Source organism: Aricia agestis, chromosome 18, assembly GCF_905147365.1.
Source record: "Aricia agestis chromosome 18, ilAriAges1.1, whole genome shotgun sequence".
Lineage (NCBI taxonomy): Eukaryota > Metazoa > Arthropoda > Insecta > Lepidoptera > Lycaenidae > Aricia > Aricia agestis.
Window position 1 is genome coordinate 2,522,931 of NC_056423.1, and position 22,871 is coordinate 2,545,801.

The following is a 22,871-nucleotide window of genomic DNA, read 5'->3' on the forward strand; positions in this document are numbered from 1 at the left end:
ATTAATTGTAATCAAAACATTGAAACAAGTCTTGACCAAATTATTATGCCGTTATCCTTGAAACACCATTATCCTTGAAACTATCAAATGAGCCCGTCAAAATGAACAACTTTTTCTATGAGAACAATGCTGGGAACTCAAAAAAAATGCCGTCTTCACACCCATATGGATTCCTAGATCGGCAATTTGTATGAATATGAAGACGGATTTTTTTGAGTTCCCAGCATTGTTCTCATAGAAAAAGTTGTTCATTTTGACGGGCTCATTTGATGGTTTCAAGGATAACTGTGTTCACCCGAACAACCTGTATAGCAATGTAGCATCACATACTGAGTTTTGCATAAAGTACAATATTACTTTGATTCAAAGTTACAATTATGTAATTGCCAATATTTTACTAAAACACTGAATTGTGTGAATAAGTTTTGATTGGAATTGGAATGAGTAACCTACTGTTCTTATTAGTTTTAAGGATTTTTAAATGTAAGATATAATTATATATGTTACGCTCAAAGACCGAAATCGCTCAATGAGCGAAAAAATGGCTCACAACGTGTTGTGGTCACAGTGAAACAGCCACGACGCGTTCTGGCAATCACAAAAAGACCATAACGCGAAATTCGTGTCGTTGCTGATATGCTATTCGTTTTTCTTGATTTGTTCTTGATTGATTAATCGTCAATAGGTATGGAAGATTATATTTGAATTACCACGCGTACAGCGTACTACAAAATACAACACGAATTTCGCGTTATGGTCTTTTTGTGATTGCCAGAACGCGTCGTGGCTGTTTCACTGTGACCACAATGCGTTGTGAGCTATTTTTTCACTCACTGAGCGATTTCGGTCTTTGAGCGTAACATATACATCACAACATTGTGGCAAAATATTACTTTTAGCCTAGGGATTTATTAACACTGACATATTAGGTGATAGACGATTGGCGCAATGATGAGAGTTGATACAGAGGTCAAGAGACTGACTAATATAATATATAATTTTATTTTGGACAAGTTAAAGTATTAAGGGAATTGGAAAGACAATCAAGGACATCATTATAGTATATTATATTTTATTCTTAACATTATAACATTTCATAAATTTACACAAAACATACAAGGATGGCCAACCTTTTCGACACTAGGGCCAAAATTCGGAAGTATAATTTTTTTCCCCGGGCCGCACTACCAAATTTTATGTATACTCATAGTAGATCGAAAGTCAAAATTGGATACTAATTTTTCCTATTAGAACTTAGAGCTTTTATTTTAAAATTAAAAGAAAAGAAGTGTTTGTTTGCTTTTTATAGTAAGTATGATAAAGTAATTTTAATATTAACTTTTTTACTTTAAAAAAAATGTGCTCGGCTCCGCGGGCCACAACAGACGGCGGGCCGCATGTAGCCCGCGGGCCGCGTGTTGGCCACCCTTGCTTTAATATAATCTATAAAGCTTCGCTTCGGACAGTTATTATAGTGGACAGGGTTATTGGAAACTTCCTTGAAGGAGTTAGAAATTACAAATTAAACTAATTGCATTGGTGGTCTTTAACAAATCCAGCCATTTTGTTAAAGATTGGACTATCATACCGGATACCTAGGTTGTGGGCATTTATGTCTTCTGAGGGTCTCGTAGCAGGACTATCGTGTCCAAAGCCGCGTCCTTCGCATCTGGCGACGTAGGAGACCAGATCGGTCCAATAATGGGCGGAGCTCGCTTCCCTCCCCACGCGCTAAACTTCAGCTTCCTCTTGCCATCCTTCTTCAGGTTGGAGTAAGTCTGCCCCGGTTTGAATAACTTGGGTAGGGATTCCAGGAAAGTTTTAAAAGGCACTTCCCGGTAATTAGTCTCGTCCATTTGGCTGTTTAAAGGTAACACCTTGATGGATTGCCTCTTGTCTTGCGTGAAATGCATGCCGGCTACGCTTAGGCTGTCTCCCGGTGGGTAGTTTGAAATTATCTTCGTTAGCTCCGGAATAGCAGCGGAGATAATTCTATTGTTTCGCGTCTCCGGCTTAAAGATCATTTGACCACTTCGTTTGCCGCCCCAAGGACTGAAGCGTACTCGCTTAGGCATGCTGGGCTCTCGAATATTCGGCGAACGTTTCCAAGACCACATCCGTTCTAGGTCTGATCGTTTTCCACCCCACGGGCTAAAGCTTCTCTTCTCCATGGCGTTGAGGATTTCGGTGGAATTATCGTCTGTGAATGCTTCGGGAGTTTCCTCTTTTTTTTCTTCGACCGCATTAACAGACCAGCGTTTTTCTTTATCAGTTGCCTCTACGGTTCGTCTCGTGCGCTCGTTTTTGTCATGGTCGCAGTAAGGGTCGTTCTGGTAGGCGAGTTCGTAGTCAGTCCTGTAGGGAAGGCCGAGGTAGTAAGGGAGAGGTTCTGAAGGAATGTCGCCAGCTTCAGTGTTGATGTATTGGGGACTAGCGACGCCGAACGAGAAAATCAAAATCCAGTAGTGCGCCATGGTCCTGGAAGAGAGAAAATGTATGATAAGTAAGTATTCATTTCATCGTGGTTTTTTTATAAGATAAGGGGGGCAAACGAACAACGGGCCACCTGATGGAAAGCAACTACCGTCGCCCATGGTCACTTGCAACACTAAAGAGCTGCAGGTGCCTTGCCGGCCTTTTATGAGGAAACACGCTCTCTTCTTTTATATTATAACACCGCATTCAGAGAATTTGAATGATTAATTATTAACTTTAATAAATTCATACATTTTCTTTAAAACGGTTAAAATAGAGTTGAGTCATTAAACGTTTCTGAGTGCAACCAGATTCACATGAGCGAATTCGCGTTAATAATCACCTTCTCTTAAAATGACGGAACAGGAAAAATACATAAGCAATAAGAATCTAATATATTTTATACAGGGTTAACTCTAATCTAAACTGGTGCAAGTGCGCCTAAGATTTTTTAATATAAAATTGCAATGACAAAAGCAACCCGACTTAAAAGTAGCTTTTGCCCGTTGCTTCGCTCGCGTTGGCTGTAGCGATATTAATTTTTCTCAGCAATGACTAAAGCTAAGAAATTAAAGTTTATTGTCAGTATTCATCATATCTTTGTCTTTGCATTACCCATAGCATAACACGATTGGTCAATTTTTATAACACAGAATAATCAATCAAAAAGACCTCTGTAAAAAAAGGGATTCCTATTTTGCCAACAGTGAATAGAGGAGAGTGGTTTAGGCTTCCAAAATAGAGAGATAGTAATAAAAAAAGTGTTCTAGGGAACCCGGACTATTAGGTATTATCAAATTTAAATTTTGTTAGGACTTAGGATACGATACTAAAGACTAAAGCTGCATTGAGACTAAGCTATAATATTATGAATATCATGCATATTAATAGGTATTGTGCATACAGGATAATATAAAAAAAGTTACTACTTTAGGATGTGCATAAGTTCTCTCATTAGTTATTAACTTATTAGGTATTATACACTGTGAAAGTAGCAGCGCTGAAAGAATATATTTTTTAGTTTTGTATGCGTAAATTCATGACGATTGGGCGCTATACAAATCACAAAAAATGCTTTTTCAGCGCTATGTAATGAACACACACACAACATTATTTTATTATAGCCTGTAAAGCTATACAATATGTATTTGAAATACATGGGTCAATACAAGTTAAAGGTAACATGTTAAAAATATATCTGACAAAAGAAGAACTTAGGTTCAAAAAATCAAAATTTTGTGTGACGTAATATTATGTGGATGAGATTATCTTATCTTGTTAAAGATAAGTACCTGGATGATCGAGCTTTGCTCGGTATAGCAAACACTCATTGACTTCGTGTTACTTAATAACGCCATCTGCTGGTCGTTAAAACAATTAGTTGCTGACAAAATAGTATTATTATTCGCCAATAGATGTCAGGAAGAGTCATATTTTTCAGTTTATGGATTATCGATAAAACACGAATAAAAAGACATTTTCTGAAAATGATTCCTAGCTAGATCGATTTATCGCCCTTGAAACCCCCTATATACTAAATTTCATGAAAATCGTTGGAGCCGATTCCGAGATTCCAATTATATATTTATATACAAGAATTGCTCGTTTAAAGATATATATTAATATATATTGTGTTAGTAATAAAACCAATGTTAATATATTTGCGTTCTTTATTTTATAACCAATTTCAGATTTTTTCTGTTCACTTGCACACTTTTATCTACACGTGTTCTGAACCACAGATTACAACTGTCAACGTGACTTAAACCCAAAAAGTTGCCATACACAACACTCGTCCCCTTAAAGAGTCTTATTACAATCAGTTTTATAATATTTTTAATGCTACTTAGTATGAAACTTAACATTAAAGTAAATTAAGAATAACTGAATAAACTTATAAATCTAAACGATCAGGTGGTTTTCTTACTCTAGATGATCTCCTTAACTGATGAGATGAAGATGCTGGAGATGTTTCCACAGTTGGACCTACTCTTTCATCATTTACTTCCTCACTCTCTACCACCTCATCTCTACAATTTAAATTGTCATCAAAAGAAACATCACTAGAACTTTCATCCATAATTCCTGTCTCAAAATTAACTATGCTAGAATCATTAGTTTGAGTTTGAACTGGTGGCTCATTTTCAGGAGTTCTCGTCTTCGACTCAGGCACACTTTTAATATCAGGTTGGGAATCGACCATGTAATCAACATAAGGCCTCAAGGAGGATACATGATAATATTTATCCACACCTTCAACACTTACAATGTATCTGACTGTACTCAATTGTTTTAAAATAACTCCCTTAACCCATCCTTTTCCTCTACTCAACTCTTTACACCACACCTTTTCCCCCTCTTTAAAAGTAATGATTGTTTTTACACCCTTTTTACAACTTTTCTTTGAAATAATATTATTTGGTTTCATTAGGTCAAATCTTGTTCTAGGTCTTTGCTTAAACAGTATTTCATTTGGTGACATACCAGTAACATTTGGTGAATTTCTATAGGTAAACAGAAAATTTTGCAAAATAATCTCTCTACATAATTTAGGATTTTCATTTTCTAACCTGACTAAACACTTCTTAATAGTTTGTACCATTCTTTCTGCAGTCCCATTTGATTGAGGGTGATAAGGAGGTGTTTTGACAGCTTCACAACCATTAGCTATCAAAAAATTTACAAATTCTACTGAACTAAATGGTGGACCATTGTCACTCACTAATTGAGCAGGTACACCTATAAATGCAAAAGTTTTACATAATTTTGTAATTACATGGAGTGCAGTTGTACCCTGCATAATATTGTTACGGTACATGGTATACGGACACGTGGTGCGCAAGTACATACTCGAACCTTCTAGAAAGGTCTAATGTTTGTTTACGTGTTTACCCTTTAATTGTTAGCGTGTTTGAATTTAGACCTTATGACTGAGTACATAAGGTCTAAATTAAATTCAACTTACTGCACTTATCGCAAGGACGGCAGTTTTATTGTGGTACATACCCGAGCCTCCGAGAAATTTCCCACGGTTGTGAATCGGGAAATTTCTGGAATTTGTCTCGCCATATAAAAAGAGCCGCAGGCAGGCCGGCAGTTCAGTTCAATCTGAGCGATCGACGCGACATCAAGTGATCAATAGTGAGTGAACCAGTGAAACCTGCGACTTGGCTACGACCTAGGACAGTGATAGTGCTTAGTGATTGGACCTAGTGATTAGTGTTTGGACTTAGTGCTAAGTGTTGTGGCTTAGTGTTTAGTGCAGTGTTAATAAAGTCTTCAAGAGAGTCACCAGGTCTTTCTCTCCAAATCCTCGAACCCTAGCACGTAACAACTGGTGTCAGAAGTGCGATTTGGAGATGCCATTGACTCCGAGAGAGGACTTCAAGGGGAGTGTCAGGACAAGGGCGCAACGAGCTGCTGCCATTGACTCCGAGAGGGGAGTTGCGGAGGCCACACCCACTGGGGACCAAGCTCCGCCCACTGAGGGACAGGTCCCACTCACTGGCCCCGCCCACCTGGCTCCGCCCACTGACCACGCCCACCAGGCTCCGCCCACTTTGGGCGAAGCCACGCCCACTGGCTCCGCCCACCGGGACACGCCCACTGGCCACGCCCCCCAGGCTCCGCCCACTTTGGCCGTAGCCACGCCCACTGGCTCCGCCCACCAGGCCCCGCCCACTCAGGCCACGCCCACTGGCGCCGCCCACTGGGCCCCGCCTGCTCAGGCTCCGTCGACTAGTTCCATCTATCCTGCTACGCCCGTAGTTTCTACGGCCCCTCAAATGGCTCTTCAATTGGAAAGCATAATTGAATTAATTCAGGCTTTGCAGGAGTCTCAAAAAGCTGAAAGTCAGGCGTTGAAAGATTCTCAAAAGGCAATGATAGAGTCACAAGAACGCAAGCTCGGTGCTGAAATCAGAGCGATTCGAGAATCACAAGAGCAACAAAAAGACCTCCAAGAAAAAGCCCTTGGAGCTATAAAGGATGTTAGTGACACGGTGACTAAGCTTCGTAAAGATGTCGACGTAATGAAAGAACGAGTTACTGGGTTAGAGACGGTTGTGGAAAATTTGAAAACCGGATTCACAGAACTACAGAAGAGAGTAGTGCGCCTAGAAACTACGGGAGTTGCGGTGTCTAGTGGAGTCACTGGTGTGGCGCAAGGACCAAGAGTAAAGGTGCCACCGTACGACGGCACTACTTCTTGGAACGCTTATCGTCGGCAATTTCAGACTGTTGCTACCGCAAACGGATGGACGGAGGAGCAATGCTTGACCGCTCTCACTGTTGCACTCAGAGGGCAAGCTGTGTCGGTTCTGGAGGCACTGCCACATACGGGAAATGGTTTCCAAGACCTGATGGAGGCACTGGAATCCAGATACGGGGAGCGACACCTGGAGCACGTGTTTCGTGCCCAACTGCGTGACAGAGTCCAACGCTCAGGAGAAGGATTACAACAATGGGCGTTGGAAATTGAAAAACTCGTCAGGAAGGCATATCCAGGAGCCGACACCAAGATGGTCGACACAAATATTGTTCAAGGATTTGTCGACGGAATCAAAGACTTGGAGGTCAGGGCTGCAGTAAGACTTGGTCACCATACCTCGCTAAAGGAAGCATTAGCGCATGCTTTGGAAGTCGAGGCTGTGCGCCATGACATACGGCAGACCCATAAGATCCACAAGGTCTCTGAAGAAGTCAAGGAAGTTAAGGCTCCTACGAGGAAAAGATTTGAAGCCATGTGCTATAGGTGTGGTGAAAGGGGCCATCTTCAGCTAAACTGCCCGCAAAAGAAGACCCAGATGGCAAGGATGAAAAGGATTGAGGAACAAATGGAGGAGTTAAAGAAGCAAGCAGTTTCGTCACCTACCCGGGATCATGGGAAACGAATAGAATCCAGAACTAAGGGGCGAGTACTGGATGACGTGAAGAAAGCCCCGGTAACTGTTACCTCCCAGGCACGGAGCGGAACAAAGAGAACAAGTAATTTGGGGCACATGGAGAATGAAGTTATGAGAAAGGCTCAAGAAAAAGATGACGACCTTCGGCACATCATCACATGGAAGAAACGGGGTGACATAAAACCAATCTGGAGTGAGGTCGCACCCACTGGCGCTGTCACTAAGGCGTACTGGGAGCAATGGGACAGTCTGATACTTCAGGACGGACTACTCTACCGGAAATGGCAGAAGGCTAACGGCAGAGAGTTCTATTTTCAGATAATTGTCCCAAGGGCAAGAGTACCAGATGTTCTCCGCGAGATACATGAGGGCGTATCAGGGAGTCATCTAGGCGTCAAGAGGATGCTAAGGAAAGTGCGAGAACGATTCTACTGGTTACATTGTCGAGACGATGTACAGGATTGGTGCCGCAAATGCACTACTTGCGCTGCAGTGAAGGGACCACAGACAAGGAGCCGTGGGAGCCTGCGCTTGTATAACGTTGGCGCACCGTGGGAACGAATCGCAGTTGACGTAGCTGGGCCATTTCCCGTGACGGAATCGGGAAACAAGTATTTTATGGTCGTCATGGATTACTTCACCAAATGGCCCGAAGTGTTCGCCATACCAAACCAAGAAGCTACAACAGTTGCTTCTAAGCTAGTCGAAGAAGTAATATCTCGCTTTGGTGTGCCTCTAGAAATCCATTCCGATCAGGGCAGGAATTTCGAATCGCAGGTCTTCCAGGAAGTGTGCAGAATTTTGGGAATGCATAAAACGAGGACCACCGCGTACCATCCACAGTCTGATGGAATGGTTGAGAGATTTAACCAGACCCTTGAGAGGCATTTGGCGAAATTGGTAGATGACAAACAAAAGGACTGGGACAAGTATATACCACTCTTCCTTCTGTCGTACCGTACCGCCGAGCATGAGAGCATAAAAGCTACCCCGGCGTATGTCAATTACGGTAGAGAACTACGAGTACCAGTAGACCTTTTGACAGGAGGATCACCGGAAGAACCAAAGACCGTACCAGATTATGTCTGCGATTTAAGGGAAAAGATGCGCTATATACACGCCATGGTTCGGGAAAATGGGTTACAGTCAAGTGAGAACATGAAGACCAGATACGACCGAAAATCGAATACAAGCGGCTTCGAAGAAGGGTCACTGGTGTGGCTGCATAACCCAACTCGCCGAAAAGGAAAATCTCCAAAGTTGCAGACCAAGTGGGACGGCCCATACAAAGTGGTTACCCGATTGAATGATGTGACTTACAGGATTCAAAAGCAACCAAGAGGGACATTCAAAGTGGTACACATAGACCGTCTGGCGCGTTACCATGGCAGTAACAATGATGCTCGGGACGAGCATCTCTAAGAGGGGAGTAGTGTTACGGTACATGGTATACGGACACGTGGTGCGCAAGTACATACTCGAACCTTCTAGAAAGGTCTAATGTTTGTTTACGTGTTTACCCTTTAATTGTTAGCGTGTTTGAATTTAGACCTTATGACTGAGTACATAAGGTCTAAATTAAATTCAACTTACTGCACTTATCGCAAGGACGGCAGTTTTATTGTGGTACATACCCGAGCCTCCGAGAAATTTCCCACGGTTGTGAATCGGGAAATTTCTGGAATTTGTCTCGCCATATAAAAAGAGCCGCAGGCAGGCCGGCAGTTCAGTTCAATCTGAGCGATCGACGCGACATCAAGTGATCAATAGTGAGTGAACCAGTGAAACCTGCGACTTGGCTACGACCTAGGACAGTGATAGTGCTTAGTGATTGGACCTAGTGATTAGTGTTTGGACTTAGTGCTAAGTGTTGTGGCTTAGTGTTTAGTGCAGTGTTAATAAAGTCTTCAAGAGAGTCACCAGGTCTTTCTCTCCAAATCCTCGAACCCTAGCACGTAACAATATGAACATCCAACCATCTTGATCTAGAGTCAATAATCAGCAAGTATGTGACTGATTTTATATAGAAAAAATCAACATGAACCCTTTCAAAATTATTTTCTGTTTTTTTCCAAGGAGTCAATGAACTAGAGTTTGTAAAATTCCTAGTTGCTTGACATATGTCACAAGATGCAATGATTTTTTCTATATCAAGTCCCAAACCTGGCCACCAACAATATTCTCTCATAAACATCTTTGACTGCACAATCCCCTGATGAGATTCATGAAACAATTTTAACACCTTAGGTCTTAATATAAGTGGTATAATGACTCTATTTCCCCACAATATACATTTTTGTTCGATACATAGCTCAGCCCGCTTTAGAAAATAAGGCTTCAAACTCTCCTGGCTTATACTTTTTGGCCACCCTGTAGTTACATACTCATAAACTTTACTAAGTTCTGAATCATTTCGGGTATGGAATGCTATATCTCTAAAATCCAATGGTGGGTTTTCAGTAAAACTTAAAAAATTTAAAGTGTCATTAACTTCGGCTTCTTCTGGCAAAGGTAAACGTGATAAGGCATCAGCATTTCCTAACAAGGTTCCCTTTCTGTAGACAATATCATAAGTATAACCAGACAGCAAAAGAGCCCACCTCTGAAGTCTGGCATTAGCAGTGACTGGTATTCTTTTTAAAGGATCAAAAATAAACTTCAAAGGTTGATGATCAGTTACTAAAATAAAGCTTCGTCCATATAAAAATTTATGGAATTTTTTAATTGCAAAAATTATGGCTAATGCCTCTTTCTCTACCTGGGAATATTTTTTTGTGCTGCGTTTAACGTACCTGATGCAAAACTAATTGGATCCCCATCTATTTTATGACTAAGAACTGCCCCCACACCATATTCACTGGCATCTGTGGTCAAATACTGTTGTTTACGGCAATCATAATGAACTAATAATTGATTTTGAATTAATAATTGTTTACTAGTTTGAAAAGATTTTTCACAACTCTCTGACCATTTAAAAGGAATATTACTTTTTAACAATTGATGCAAAGGCTTTAAACATTCTGATAATCTTGGCAAAAATTTACAGTAGTAATTTAAAAGACCTAGATAAGCTTGCAATTGAGTAACTGACTTGGGTGCTGGTGCTCTTACAATGGCTTCAACTTTTTCAGGTAAAGGTTTAATTCCTTCTTTACATATATTATGCCCTAAAAATTTAATTTCACTACAAAAAAACTGACATTTGTCCATGTTTACTCTGACATTATATGTTTGTAAACGCTTCAATACTTTAACCAGATGCTCGTAGCAATCCAAAATACTGTTTCCTTTAATTACCACATCGTCGATAAAACATTTGACATTTTTCAATCCTAGTAAAATTTGGTCCATGGCACATTGGAATACAGAAGGCCCGCTGGATACCTCAAATTGCAAACGATTTGGTCTAAATAAACCCAGATGAGTATTTATAGTCATATATTCCCGGGAAGACTCCTCTAAAAGTAACTATTGGTACGCCCCTGTTAAATCTAAAACACAAAAAACACTACCCCCGGTCAACTCAGTGAAAATGTCCTCTGGTAGAGGCAGAGGGTAATGTTCTGTATCCAGTACTTGATTTAAAGTTACTTTATAATCTACGCACACTCTTAATTTCTTATCATTCCTATGCACTAATACTATTGGACTAGCCCACCTACTGTGCTTAACTCTTTCAATAATACCTGCCTTTTCTAATTTTATAATTTCTTTTTCGACCTCCTCTTTTTTTGAGTAAGGAATAGTATAAGCTTTATGAAAGATAGGCTCTGCCCCAGGTTTTAGCTTTAGATTTGCTTTAAAATTTAATATATGGGAGGACCGATCCTTCTCAAACACTTTTTTAAAATTATTTCTTACCTCATCAATCAATTTCTTAATTAAATGTTTTTCATTTTCATCCCCTACAATTTTCTTAATTTCAAAATACTTTTGCCAACTTGGAAAAATAATCTTTAGCCAATTTCTACCAATAAGAGGTTGAAAATACTTATCACAATCTATAACTGTCAAATACAATTCTTTCCCGTCACTCTCTAACTTGATAGATCCCATAACCCTTAATGGCTCTCCTGATACAGATTTTAACTTATAACTACATTTCCTGAGCACATTTTTATCAAAATACTTTTCAAAATCACTTTTATGTATGACTGTTTTGCAGGCACCAGTATCCACTTGTAGTTTGATAGATTTTCCATTTTTGAGTCATAATGTTACCCAGGCAGCCTCTTCTTCACCCATAATATGCTGAATACTGCCCAGAACTACATCCTCCTCCTCAGGTTGCTCTATTTCCAAATTCTTCACCAGATTTCTGTCCCTCGGACGAAAATAACACTTTGCTGCTACATGTCCCTGCCTTTTGCAAGTGTAACACGTCCAAGTCTTTTTATAACATTTGTCAGCAACATGGTTTCCCCCGCATCTACTGCATTCAGCCTTTTCCTGTCTAGATGGAGAACGCCTCTGCCATGTAACTGTGGCATTTGTCCTTTTTTTCTGTACTATCTGAATTTCGCGCTCTGCTACCTCTGGCTGCATATTCTTTGATTCTCTTTCAGCGGTCTCATATGCTCTGGCTATTTTTACCGCTTCCTCAAACGAAAGAGTATCGCCCTCCGTTAATAACTTTTTAATAACTTTTTCATCCGACAATCCACAAACAAGCCTGTCCCTTAGGGCTTCATCCAAAAAGGATCCAAAATTACACAAGCCGACTTCTTTTTTATTTCGACGATAAAATCATTTATACTTTGATTTTGCCTTCTTTTACAATTTTAAAACTCGTATCGACCCGCAATGGCTGACTTCCTCACAGTGTAGTGCTTTGATAGAACTGATATAATTTCAGTGTAACTTTTCTTCGCAGGTGTTTTCGGCGACACTAAATTTTTCAGCACGTTATATGTTTCCGGCCCGATTAACGTGAGGAGCATGGGTACTTTCATTTTCTCTTCCACAGCATTCACGATAAAGAATTGTTCCATTCTTTCACTGTAATCATTGAAATCCTGTTTTTCTGGATTAAATTGTTCCATTTGCCCAATTGGAGCCATTTTGTCGTTGCCTTTTTTTCTCGTCGCCAGTAATATATATTGTGTTAGTAATAAAACCAATGTTAATATATTTGCGTTCTTTATTTTATAACCAATTTCAGATTTTTTCTGTTCACTTGCACACTTTTATCTACACGTGTTCTGAACCACAGATTACAACTGTCAACGTGACTTAAACCCAAAAAGTTGCCATACACAACACTAAGATGAGATAGTACTTTTTGCTGATGACACTTCACTTATTTTCAGTGAAGCGACAACAGTCAAATTATGGCGAGGTAAATAGTGCTCTCTCAAAAATAGTACATTGGTTTAACGTTATTAATAACTTACTTCTAAATTCTAAGAAAACTAAACGTTTAAAATTTACTTATTGTAAACTTTATTTTAAAATATTGTATACGTACGAACCGGTGGTATGTAGACTTTCAGAAAATATTTGCAAAAATTTATTCTGAATTAAAAAAATTGAGTTTGAGTTTTTTGAGTTGATCCCAAGGTACGTTTTCCTCTGCGTTACTAAAATACCACCTTTCGAAACAATAATGACAATTACCAAAAATACAATTAAAGTAATTAAAGTTAAGAAGCACGTCTCAATCTAAGTCGGCACTGGGGGCGTGATAATATTTTGTCTAACTTCGTTACAACATACACCTCCCAAATTATAATTAGTTGTGCCCTTTAACTAAGTTGGATATTGTTTTAGGCAAAAATCTTGGATTGTTCAAACACGCGCATAGATATAGATACGCGCGTGAGGGTTATGTTTTCGGTGTATGTAACACCTACTATGTTTACTGTATGTAGGTACTATCAGAGAAGTTGATTCTTAGGCAGAAGGGGGACATACGTAGTTTGGTCGCGTTACGTCAAACCCAGCCGACAGATAAAATAAGCTTTGTCCACACTGCGCCTTTTTTTGTTCATCAAGGCCATGCGTTATAGCGCAGTCAACATCGCACGTGAGGCATGCCCGCGACGCTATGACACTTTTCTTTCCAAAGGGGGTGGATTTTGACGCATTCAAATATTGAATATGCCAAACTTAAGTTGAATAAAAAGATGATGACGAAAATTGAAGATGAAACTGCATAGTGTGGACATAGCTATTAATTAACATTGAATTGACACGATCCGACCAAATGACGTTGGTCTGTCAACTGTATAGGAATCTATTTCCTCGATGGTACTTTTTTTTAATCTAGGGTCTAATAAAATTACTCTGGGTATAGTACTCATATACATTGAAATTGGGTTTTATCATTTAAAGAAAATATGTTTAGGTATCGAGTTATTTTCAGGCTATTCTGGAAATTTTACTATGATGTAAGTTTTTCTAGTGATTAGATGCTGTTAAGTAGTGACTTTAAATAATGTTTGTTCAGTGGCTAAATAAAGCGTTCGCCTTTGGGAATAAATACATAATAGGTATATAATTAATACTTGCCAAGGAATACTAAAGATTTCAGCAAAATTTTATGTAAAATTGCTTTTTCTCAGTCCATAATGTTATGAAATTCAAATAAGAAAACGTTATGAAAACAATTCCTATAAAACTAATAATGTTCCTGATACAATCTAGATTCTAGATTGAATATTAATTTTTAAGTTCTCTCGCGATATTCTAGCTATAGGTACTAAACCTGCGGCCCGCCGAGACTGAACATTTTGATATTCACGCCCACTGGCAAAATTGTGCAAAGTCGTCGTGAAAATCGTGAAAATTTTCACACTTTTAAATCATTTTGAGGAACATTATTTTTTTAACCCTAAAAAAATTTACTTGCGGCCCGAGACATCAAGGCCGAAACGTGTTTGTGGCCTGTATAAAATAGGTTGAGTACCACTGTTCTAGACGATGTTCTTAGCGTATAAACATACGGGACCTAATTCTCATGCCTTCGATCTCGGTTCGATTCTCAGACTATCCAGCTGCCAGTACAGTGTCACGAGTAAGATGGGAAGACAAGTAAAGTTACAAGAATTGTACTCCTGCTTTCGTAGTATAGTGAAGAAACAGCGGGGCTAAAATGGTCGCATTTAGCAATTCCTCACTTTTTTTTTTCGTTTTTTTTTCACACAGAGAAATGCATTAACGCATTCGACGCAGGGGATGGGGACTCCCGCTGCGGATAAATTCCTCACAACCTACCGCACAACTCAATCAATTCAGCAAATGAATTGTCAAAACTGTCAAACTGACGAATGTCAAATTAGTACGAATTACTAGACATGAAAGCAGAGTGACCATTTTGCGATTTTATTATGATTCATAATATGATTCTCCAAAGCGACCATTTTAGCCCTGCGGAACTTCGCAGTAACTGTGCATTTTACGATGAGTTTTCTACCCCACTTTTTTCAATTTTTTTTTTATTAAATAAGGGGGCAAACGAGCAAACGGGTCACCTGATGGTAAGCAACTACCGTCGCCCATGGACACTCGCAACACCAGAAGAGCTGCAGGTGCGTTGCCGGCCTTTTAAGAGGGTATACGCTCTTTTCTTGAAGGTTTGAAATATTGGAAAAATTAGACAGAAATTAATAAAAATCGTCCGAGACATACGAACAGACAGACAAGACGAATCTGTAAGTTTCGTTTTTTGCCATTTCGATTCGGATTTCTAAGAAATGCGATGGTATTCTCAACCACCATTGTCACTAACCCTTAAGTTCTACTCAATAGGGTTATAATGACAGCTCAATGGATCCATAATGATACCTATTAAATAAATGTCTAAAAATGAATACAAAATTTCCTTTATCGCCCACTCCGTTTAAAATATAAAAGCTGTTTCATAATTTATTTGAAACAAACACTTCTTCCGGTTGGACGCTTAGGTTATTCTTTGATCAGTTTAATACAGAATGCTGCTTTTATATTTTTCTTAAAAACTACTGTGTTTATTCCTTACCAATATTATAAATGAAAGTGTGACCTCTGTACGTCTAAATACTTAGGACCTGTTTCACCACTTCCTGATAAGGCTACCCACCAATTAACTTGACAGATCAAGGATGGAGAATCTGCCAAAAAAGTTGTGAATAGCCTATTAGGCACTTCATCAGAAAGTGGTGAAACAGGCCCTTAGTGTCTCAACACCTAATATCATAAAAATCGGTTCATCGATATAAGTTTAAAGAGGTAGACAGAGATTCAGATATACAGACTGTCTGTCTGTTCATCTGTTCTCATATTTTTATTATATTAGTATATATCAAATCTAAAGATTGGAATACGTCGTCGGAAGATTGGATTATTATTATCGATAACAATATAACAATACGATAATAATAATTAATATTATGTTTCATAAAATTATTATGCCAAACGTAATGGCCTGAGTATAGTATCAAACTATATATATATATATATATATATAAAACTCAAAGGTGACTGACTGACATGGTGATCTATTAACGCACAGTCCAAACCACTGGACCGATCGGGCTGAAATTTGGCATGCAGGTAGATGTTATGACGTAGGCAGGATTTTAATCAATTCCACCTCCAAGGGGTTAAAATAGGGGATGAAAATTTGTAAATAATAATACTTCTTAGCGCGAGTGAAGCCAAAAGCTCGTTAAATATATTTCCGTTGTCTGGTGACTGGTACCCGTAATACAAGTACTTCAGGTCCTTAGCACGGGGCTAGACTGACGTGGTGTGAAGCGTCATGGGAGCACTCCCGTGAGCATCGCTAGGTGGCGCTGTACAAATCCCATACAAAATCTTAGTAAACGCCAAACGCGTTCACGATCGAATGTCAAACAAAAACTCACACTCGGCCCTCGGGCCTCTGTTCGCCAGCCCCTCTAAAGTGAATAAGGCCAATACGGTGTAGAGCGCGTAGCATCGCTACGGTGGTGCTACGGCGTAGCGGTCTCGTAGACCCTCTACAAAAATCTTAATAGTATAATTATTAGTTTTTTACTGTTTTAAATAATTTAAAGGTGAATTAACAATTGAAACTGTTATTATTCAGAACTAAGTACGGATTAAGTATTCTAAGGGAATAATTAAACAAAGAAATGTCAAAGTTTGACAAGGCTAAGACCTCAAAATTTTAGTTGGATCAGTTGCCCGCTTATTGTTTGCAATCATCATCAGTTCTGTTCTCGGGCCCTGGTCGACTGTCCTATAGTATTCATAAGAGTTCTTAGCGGGCCCCTAGACCTACAAATAATTAAACAATATTTTATTGAAGAACTTATTTCACAATAAGATTGAAAGGGCCCGCTCAATATTAATACTAGACGGTCAATAATATTGCACAATACGTGATATTGCACAGTAAAATTGATCGTCTAGGGACCCGTTAACAAATTATATGACATAGTGTTGACTAGAAATGTTATTAAAGGGACTATTGAAAACTGAATTTACGGGCATATCCCTTTAAAAAAACTTAAAGTTTGGTTTTCAATTTTCAACTCTGTTACAATAGCGCAGAGTTCTTTTCTTCTGACTTCCGATCCCAGTCTTTGCTTCCACCGTCCACGTGCATAACCACATTAATATTAGTTTTTGAACAGTTGTAATTACGAAGCCAAACCGAATGCTGTTTGTCGCATTGACAGGTTAATTATTGCCAGGAACGAAATTTTAATTATATTTTTCGTGTGGCAATGTGTTTGTCGATTAGAAAGAACAAGAAACCTTATTGGCAAATGGCATACCTAAACTTACAAGTACATTTAAAATGTCGTGTTTTGGTGTACACCTATGAAACATATGCGAATAATAATTGTTTATTAATATACTGTATATGAATATTAATAAACAATTATTTATAGTTTAATTACATATAGTTTGACAAGTATTAGTGAGCATTTGAAGATGGATGCACCGGTGTACGGACAAACCCTTCAGGTTTTTGTGACACCTTTTGTTCTTGTAATATGTATACTTTTGTGAAGAAATAAATAAATAAAATAAAATAAAATCGATAGAGAAGATGTTCACGAACAATAAATACTCTTTGACAAAATGTAGTAAATTATATACTTTCTGAGCTATTTTAGTTTGAAAATGTAAAATAAATAACATTTTAGATATATACAATCTGAAAATTTTCAAAAAGTATCTGGGGGCACGGCAGTGCCCCCTCCAAGTCGAGCAAAAAAGCGGCACGGCCGTACTATCCTTTTCTCGAACCAATTCAGGCTCTTTTTGACCCCCTATAACTTCATTGTGGATAAACCAACGAGCCTGAATTTTCAGTTGCTAAGCAAGCATTGTATAAACAGGGCATATTTAAAATTTTATTCAATTTGAATGAGTAGTTTAAGAGCTGTAACTTGTTAAAGTTTCTTAATTTTGTCACTGACTGACTGACCGATCACCAAAAGTCTAAGGCACTTCTAGCAGACATAGAACCTTCAAACTTAGAATATAATTAGTGTTTAGTGTTCTTTCTCTAACTTCGTGAATAACTTTGTAATCCCACATGTATAAGATTACAAAGTTACATTAATTGCAATTTATGAATCATTGTACCGGTACCATCGATATTTCCGTACGTATTTTGTTGACTTTTCCAAAACTAAAAGTAGCCTATGTTACTCTTCATCCTTTCAACTAAGTCTACGTCAAAAATCAAGTCGATTGGTTGCTTCGCTAGGCCGTGAAGGAAGGACAATCAAACAAACACACTTTCGCATTTATAATAATATTAGTATGGATATTGGATAGTCATGAAAGGCAAGTAGTATAGTAATACTGTATACATAATGCTTATATTATTATTAATTGTTAGTTTTATTTGTTTCTTATAAAAATCGTTATTGATATTTATAGTAGTAAAAGGTACTAAAAAGGAGAAAAGTAGGACTCTACAAAAAGAATTGAGATCCCATCAAAATCATCGATGTTTTTGATGGGATATCATTTACGACATTTTGTCAAAGAGTATTTGTTGTTTGTAATTATTTTCTCTGTCGATTGACGTATGTTTCATAGGTGTACACGAAAATAACTTTAGGTATGCCACGCTCCATACAAAAAGGTTCGAACTCTTTTACGATTACTAGATATTGCCCGCATCTCCGTTGGGGCTATGGTTGGGGCAATATTCGTAGAGCGCGCCTGTACCGTATTTTTTTTTATGAAAAAAGGGGACAAACGAGTAAACGGGTCACCTGATGGAAAGAAATTTCCGTCGCCCATGGACACTCGCAGCATCAGAAGAGCTACTATTCCCTTCCCTTTCCATCCCTACCCTCCCCTATTACCCTATTCCCTCGTAAAAGGCCGGCAACGCACCCGCAGCTCTTCTGATGCTGCGAGTGTCCATGGGCGACGGAAGTTGCTTTCCATCAGGTGACCCGTTTGCTAGTTTGCCACCTTATTTCATATAAAAAAAAAGTAGAACAATTCATATTTAGCACCATCAAATCGACATATTAAATCCTTTCTATCTTTGTTAGCTACCACTTTCGAGAATTTTCGCAGATGAGTTGTTCATCTTATCGAAATGAAACTACTCACGAAAAATTTGCTTAATATCAATAAAAAAAAATGTTCTAGGGAACCTTTATAGCTACTAAAATTGTAGTTCGTCGTGGAAAAATGTTATTGCGGTATATATGTCGTAGGATGATTTGATAAATCCGTGTTTTCGCGAAATCCCTAGAATTTTCGCGAAAATTCGATTTATCAAATCATCCTACGACATCGTAGGATGATTTGATAAATCGAATTTTCGCGAAAATTCTAGGGATTTCGCGAAAACACGGATTTATCAAATCATCCTACGACATATACGAACTTACTCGAACGAATTTATCAGCAACTTGCTCTATATTTTAATCATTTCATTTCAAGCTCGTGAAAACGTAGTCAAGTAATGTTTTATTAACAATTGGAATTATAAATCAGCTGTTTATCGAAATGGTTAATGGACAGTTCACAGTGAAATTCATTTGTTTTATATAAGGTCCAATGCAACGGATCTGGGTTAGAGTTAACCCTAGCTTAAATATCCATACTTCCATACTAATATGCTATACTATAATATACTTATTATAAAATTCTCGTTTCACGATGTTTGGTGCTAAACTGTACAACTCTTGAAATGCTGGACCGATTGTGTTAAAATTGAAATTTTATTAAAAACTTGCACCGAAATTAGTTTATCGCGCGAGAATCGTACATTTTTCCGGGATAAAAAGTATCCTATGTCCTTTCCCGGGACTCGAGGTATCTTTATACCAAATTTTAACAAAATCGGTTCCGTGGTTTAGGCGTGAAGAGGTAACAGACTGACTCACTTTCGCATTTATAATATTAATTCATAATAATAATTATTGCATTATTGTGAATAAAGAATTATTCTTTATTCACAAGATTGCAGAACAAAGATAGTATTAAAGTCAGTTAAGTATGGATTATAATGTTATTCAGCAACGTTAAGTCTTATAGCCGTATTTTCACTCAACATTCAAAGTCCGTGTCAAAATCAAGACGCCCCTCCATTATTGAGTAGTGCTCAGCTGCCTGATTATTCTGATCGGTGTCTCCTGACGATTGCGGCCGTACTTAGATTGCCTACAAAAGAAACGAATACAAAAGAGGTGATGCTAGAACCGAGAACGGACGGTCTTGAAAAGTCTATCATAAGGCGAAGCAAAAGGAGGGTCCTTTTGCTTCGCCGGAGTCTAATAAAAACTACATAATACGCCCGAAAATTCCGTTGCGCCAAAATTCGTTTATTTCGTACATTTTTCCAGGATTCAAAGTATCCTATGTTATTTCCTGGGACTCAAAGTATCTTTAAAATTGTAATTTTGGCTTTCTCTATGGCAAAATCGGCTCGGCGCTTTGGGTACGAAAAGGCAGTAGTCAGACACACTTTCGCATTTATTAGTAAAGATTCGCACCATCAACGTATTGATACTCAACAAAGTTGCAGGCAATATCTAGTATCAATGCTTTGTAACAACACATTTACAAACAAGTGTAAAAATTCCAAAAATTGGTGCATTCTCGCCACTAATAAACTTCCTTCGATTATTCGCATTCATTGAAAGCAGTCAACAATTTGTTTGTATGTTTAGATGTTTTGACGATGACTTGATGATTTTTAGAGTTCCGTACCCAAAGGTTTTATCCTTTTAGGTACAGGACCTAAAGACTGTCTGTCCGTCTGACTGAAGAAAGTCCGTCCATCTGTTTCAAGAATCGCGATAACGTTGAAATTATGTATTTCTGTTGCCGCTATAATAACAAAATATAATTCGTAATAAAAATAAAATAAACTATTATGAGATCCTACAACAAACGATATTTTTTAAATTAAAATAAATAAAAAATAGATTAATGTAATTTCGCTCGATATCAATAATAATATACGTATTTATAAGTATGTTTACTACATTGTAACGCCTGAATTCATCCAGTTTTGATAATTATTGTGGTGTTAATAGATAATTATTTATGGGTAACATAATATTATATTATACTAGCTGTCCCGACAAACGTTGCTTTGCCATAATATAAATCAAGTATTTCAGCCCTATTATTTTATTGAAGCGACTAAATAAGTATGTTACCATGACAACGTCGATCGCTATCCCGTCGCACAAACAGTGGTCGCCGTCAGTCTCGAGTTGTAATAATTTACTATTATTTATTCAACAAATGCACTTATCAATATAAAAAGTAGCCAGTAGCCGATTCTCAGACCTGCTGAATACGCATATAAAATTTGGTAAAAGTCAGTAAAGCCGTTTCAGAGGAATACGGTAACTAAAATTGTGATTTGTGACACGAGAATTTTATATATTATATGAAGATTATAAGTTATAACGCAACTGGTTAGTTTAAATTTTTTTGATGATTCTTTGTTTACAATAATTGTAAATTATAATCTTGCGTGTCTTTAAAAATTGAATACTTAGAGACAAGGTACGCTTCCAAGTATTTAGTAATTTTGTAAAAAAATGGCTGTTTTATTATAATCCAACGCGTAAAAAATGTAATGTGGTTGAACTAATTCGAGAAATATAGTTCTTAACATAAGTACTCTTAAGCTTAATCTCCTGGCGCCTAAGCCCCAATTTCACCGACGTCTGTTAGTGCTAACAGCTTGTTAAAATGTCAAGTCTTCTCTTTCATTCATAAGAAAAACGAAACAGGTAACGTGATACTAATTCGAGCGTTAACTTTAACAGTCGTTGGTGAGATTGGGGCTTAATGTGAAGACGCAAAAATAAAAACTTTTTATAAACTAGAGATCCGCCTCCGCTGAAAATTCGTTCACAATTATTATTTGAAAGCGTGCGCGTATAAACAGTACATTTTTCCCCAAAATAGTAGCACATGTCCTTAGTCGTATAGCGTAGACCCTAACTATATTTGTGTCAAATAACACATATTATAATTCCCTCCCTTCTTCCTTCCCTAGTCCCTCATTCCACCACTTAATCAGTGCTGAATTCAAAATCTTGATATAAATTTTGTAAACAACATAAAACAGTATTGTGAATTTATTATAATATATTATAGTATTATTATTAAAGTAAAATTTTAAATAATGCGTTAATTTTGACTTCTCAAAAAATTAACAATGGTTCTACTATTAACAATTTTATGCAGCTACCAAACTCCAAATCAAAGTAATGTTTAGAATATTATTTTAAGTTGACATTAAAAATGATTGTAAGACCTGCTTATATACATAATCTAGCATAAAGCTTATATATCAAATGCTTATATACATAAAACTTACCTTACAAATACATATCTGCTCTGCTATGTAACTATATTATATAGTATATTATACAGTATGTGTCCCGGCTGTCAATTCAGGGTGTTATGATTTTGTTACGTTCCGTCGGTCCTTTATATATCTACTGGTGCTGGGAGCGTCGGCAAAAACGTTCAAGTTTCGACTGCGCGAGAATAAAAGTTATTTTTACTCGTATACGACGAAAAAAGAAAAGTAATTTTGACAGCTATCTATTATATATCTTTATTCTTTATCTATTATATATACAGGGTGTAACAAAAATAAGTGATAATACTTTAGGGTGTGTACGTGTTCCTTGTAGAGAGTTCACTGTGAAAGTTGCAGCGCTGAAAGACTAAAAATTTTTTTCATTTCTGTATGGGGAAACTCGTGACGCTCGGGCCCTTGCCCATACAGAAGTGAAAAAAAAAATTCGGCTTTCAGAGCTGCCACTTTCACAGTGAACTCTCTACAAGGAACACGTACACACCCTGAAGTATTATCACTTATTTTTGTTACACATTTTTTCAATGTCTATACCATAAAGTTAATATACCTAGCGGAATAGAGCAACAATCTCGAGCTGTCAAACATAACCAAAATTGGTTTTCATCTGTGTGAAAAATATGTGTACTTATACACTTACACAAACATAATTGAACATGAATTCTATGAGATTAAATTGTCAACGTGCGGCA

General features: G+C 37.8%; 2 protein-coding genes across 2 annotated transcripts; both read right to left on the reverse strand.

Moving 5' to 3' along the window:
• Nucleotides 1-1,408: 1,408 nt before the first annotated feature.
• On the reverse strand, nt 1,409-22,254 carry LOC121735914. The gene is made up of 2 exons (XM_042126909.1): nt 22,174-22,254; nt 1,409-2,478 (listed from the first exon to the last, which is right to left on the reverse strand). The coding sequence occupies exon 2, from the start codon at nt 2,472-2,474 to the stop codon at nt 1,611-1,613; it is 864 nt and encodes a 287-aa protein (XP_041982843.1). The 5' UTR covers nt 2,475-2,478; nt 22,174-22,254; the 3' UTR covers nt 1,409-1,610.
• LOC121735913 (uncharacterized protein K02A2.6-like) lies at nt 4,132-12,025 on the reverse strand. The gene is made up of 2 exons (XM_042126908.1): nt 9,345-12,025; nt 4,132-5,280 (listed from the first exon to the last, which is right to left on the reverse strand). The coding sequence occupies exons 1-2, from the start codon at nt 9,571-9,573 to the stop codon at nt 4,370-4,372; spliced, it is 1,140 nt and encodes a 379-aa protein (XP_041982842.1). The 5' UTR covers nt 9,574-12,025; the 3' UTR covers nt 4,132-4,369.
• Nucleotides 22,255-22,871: the final 617 nt, after the last annotated feature.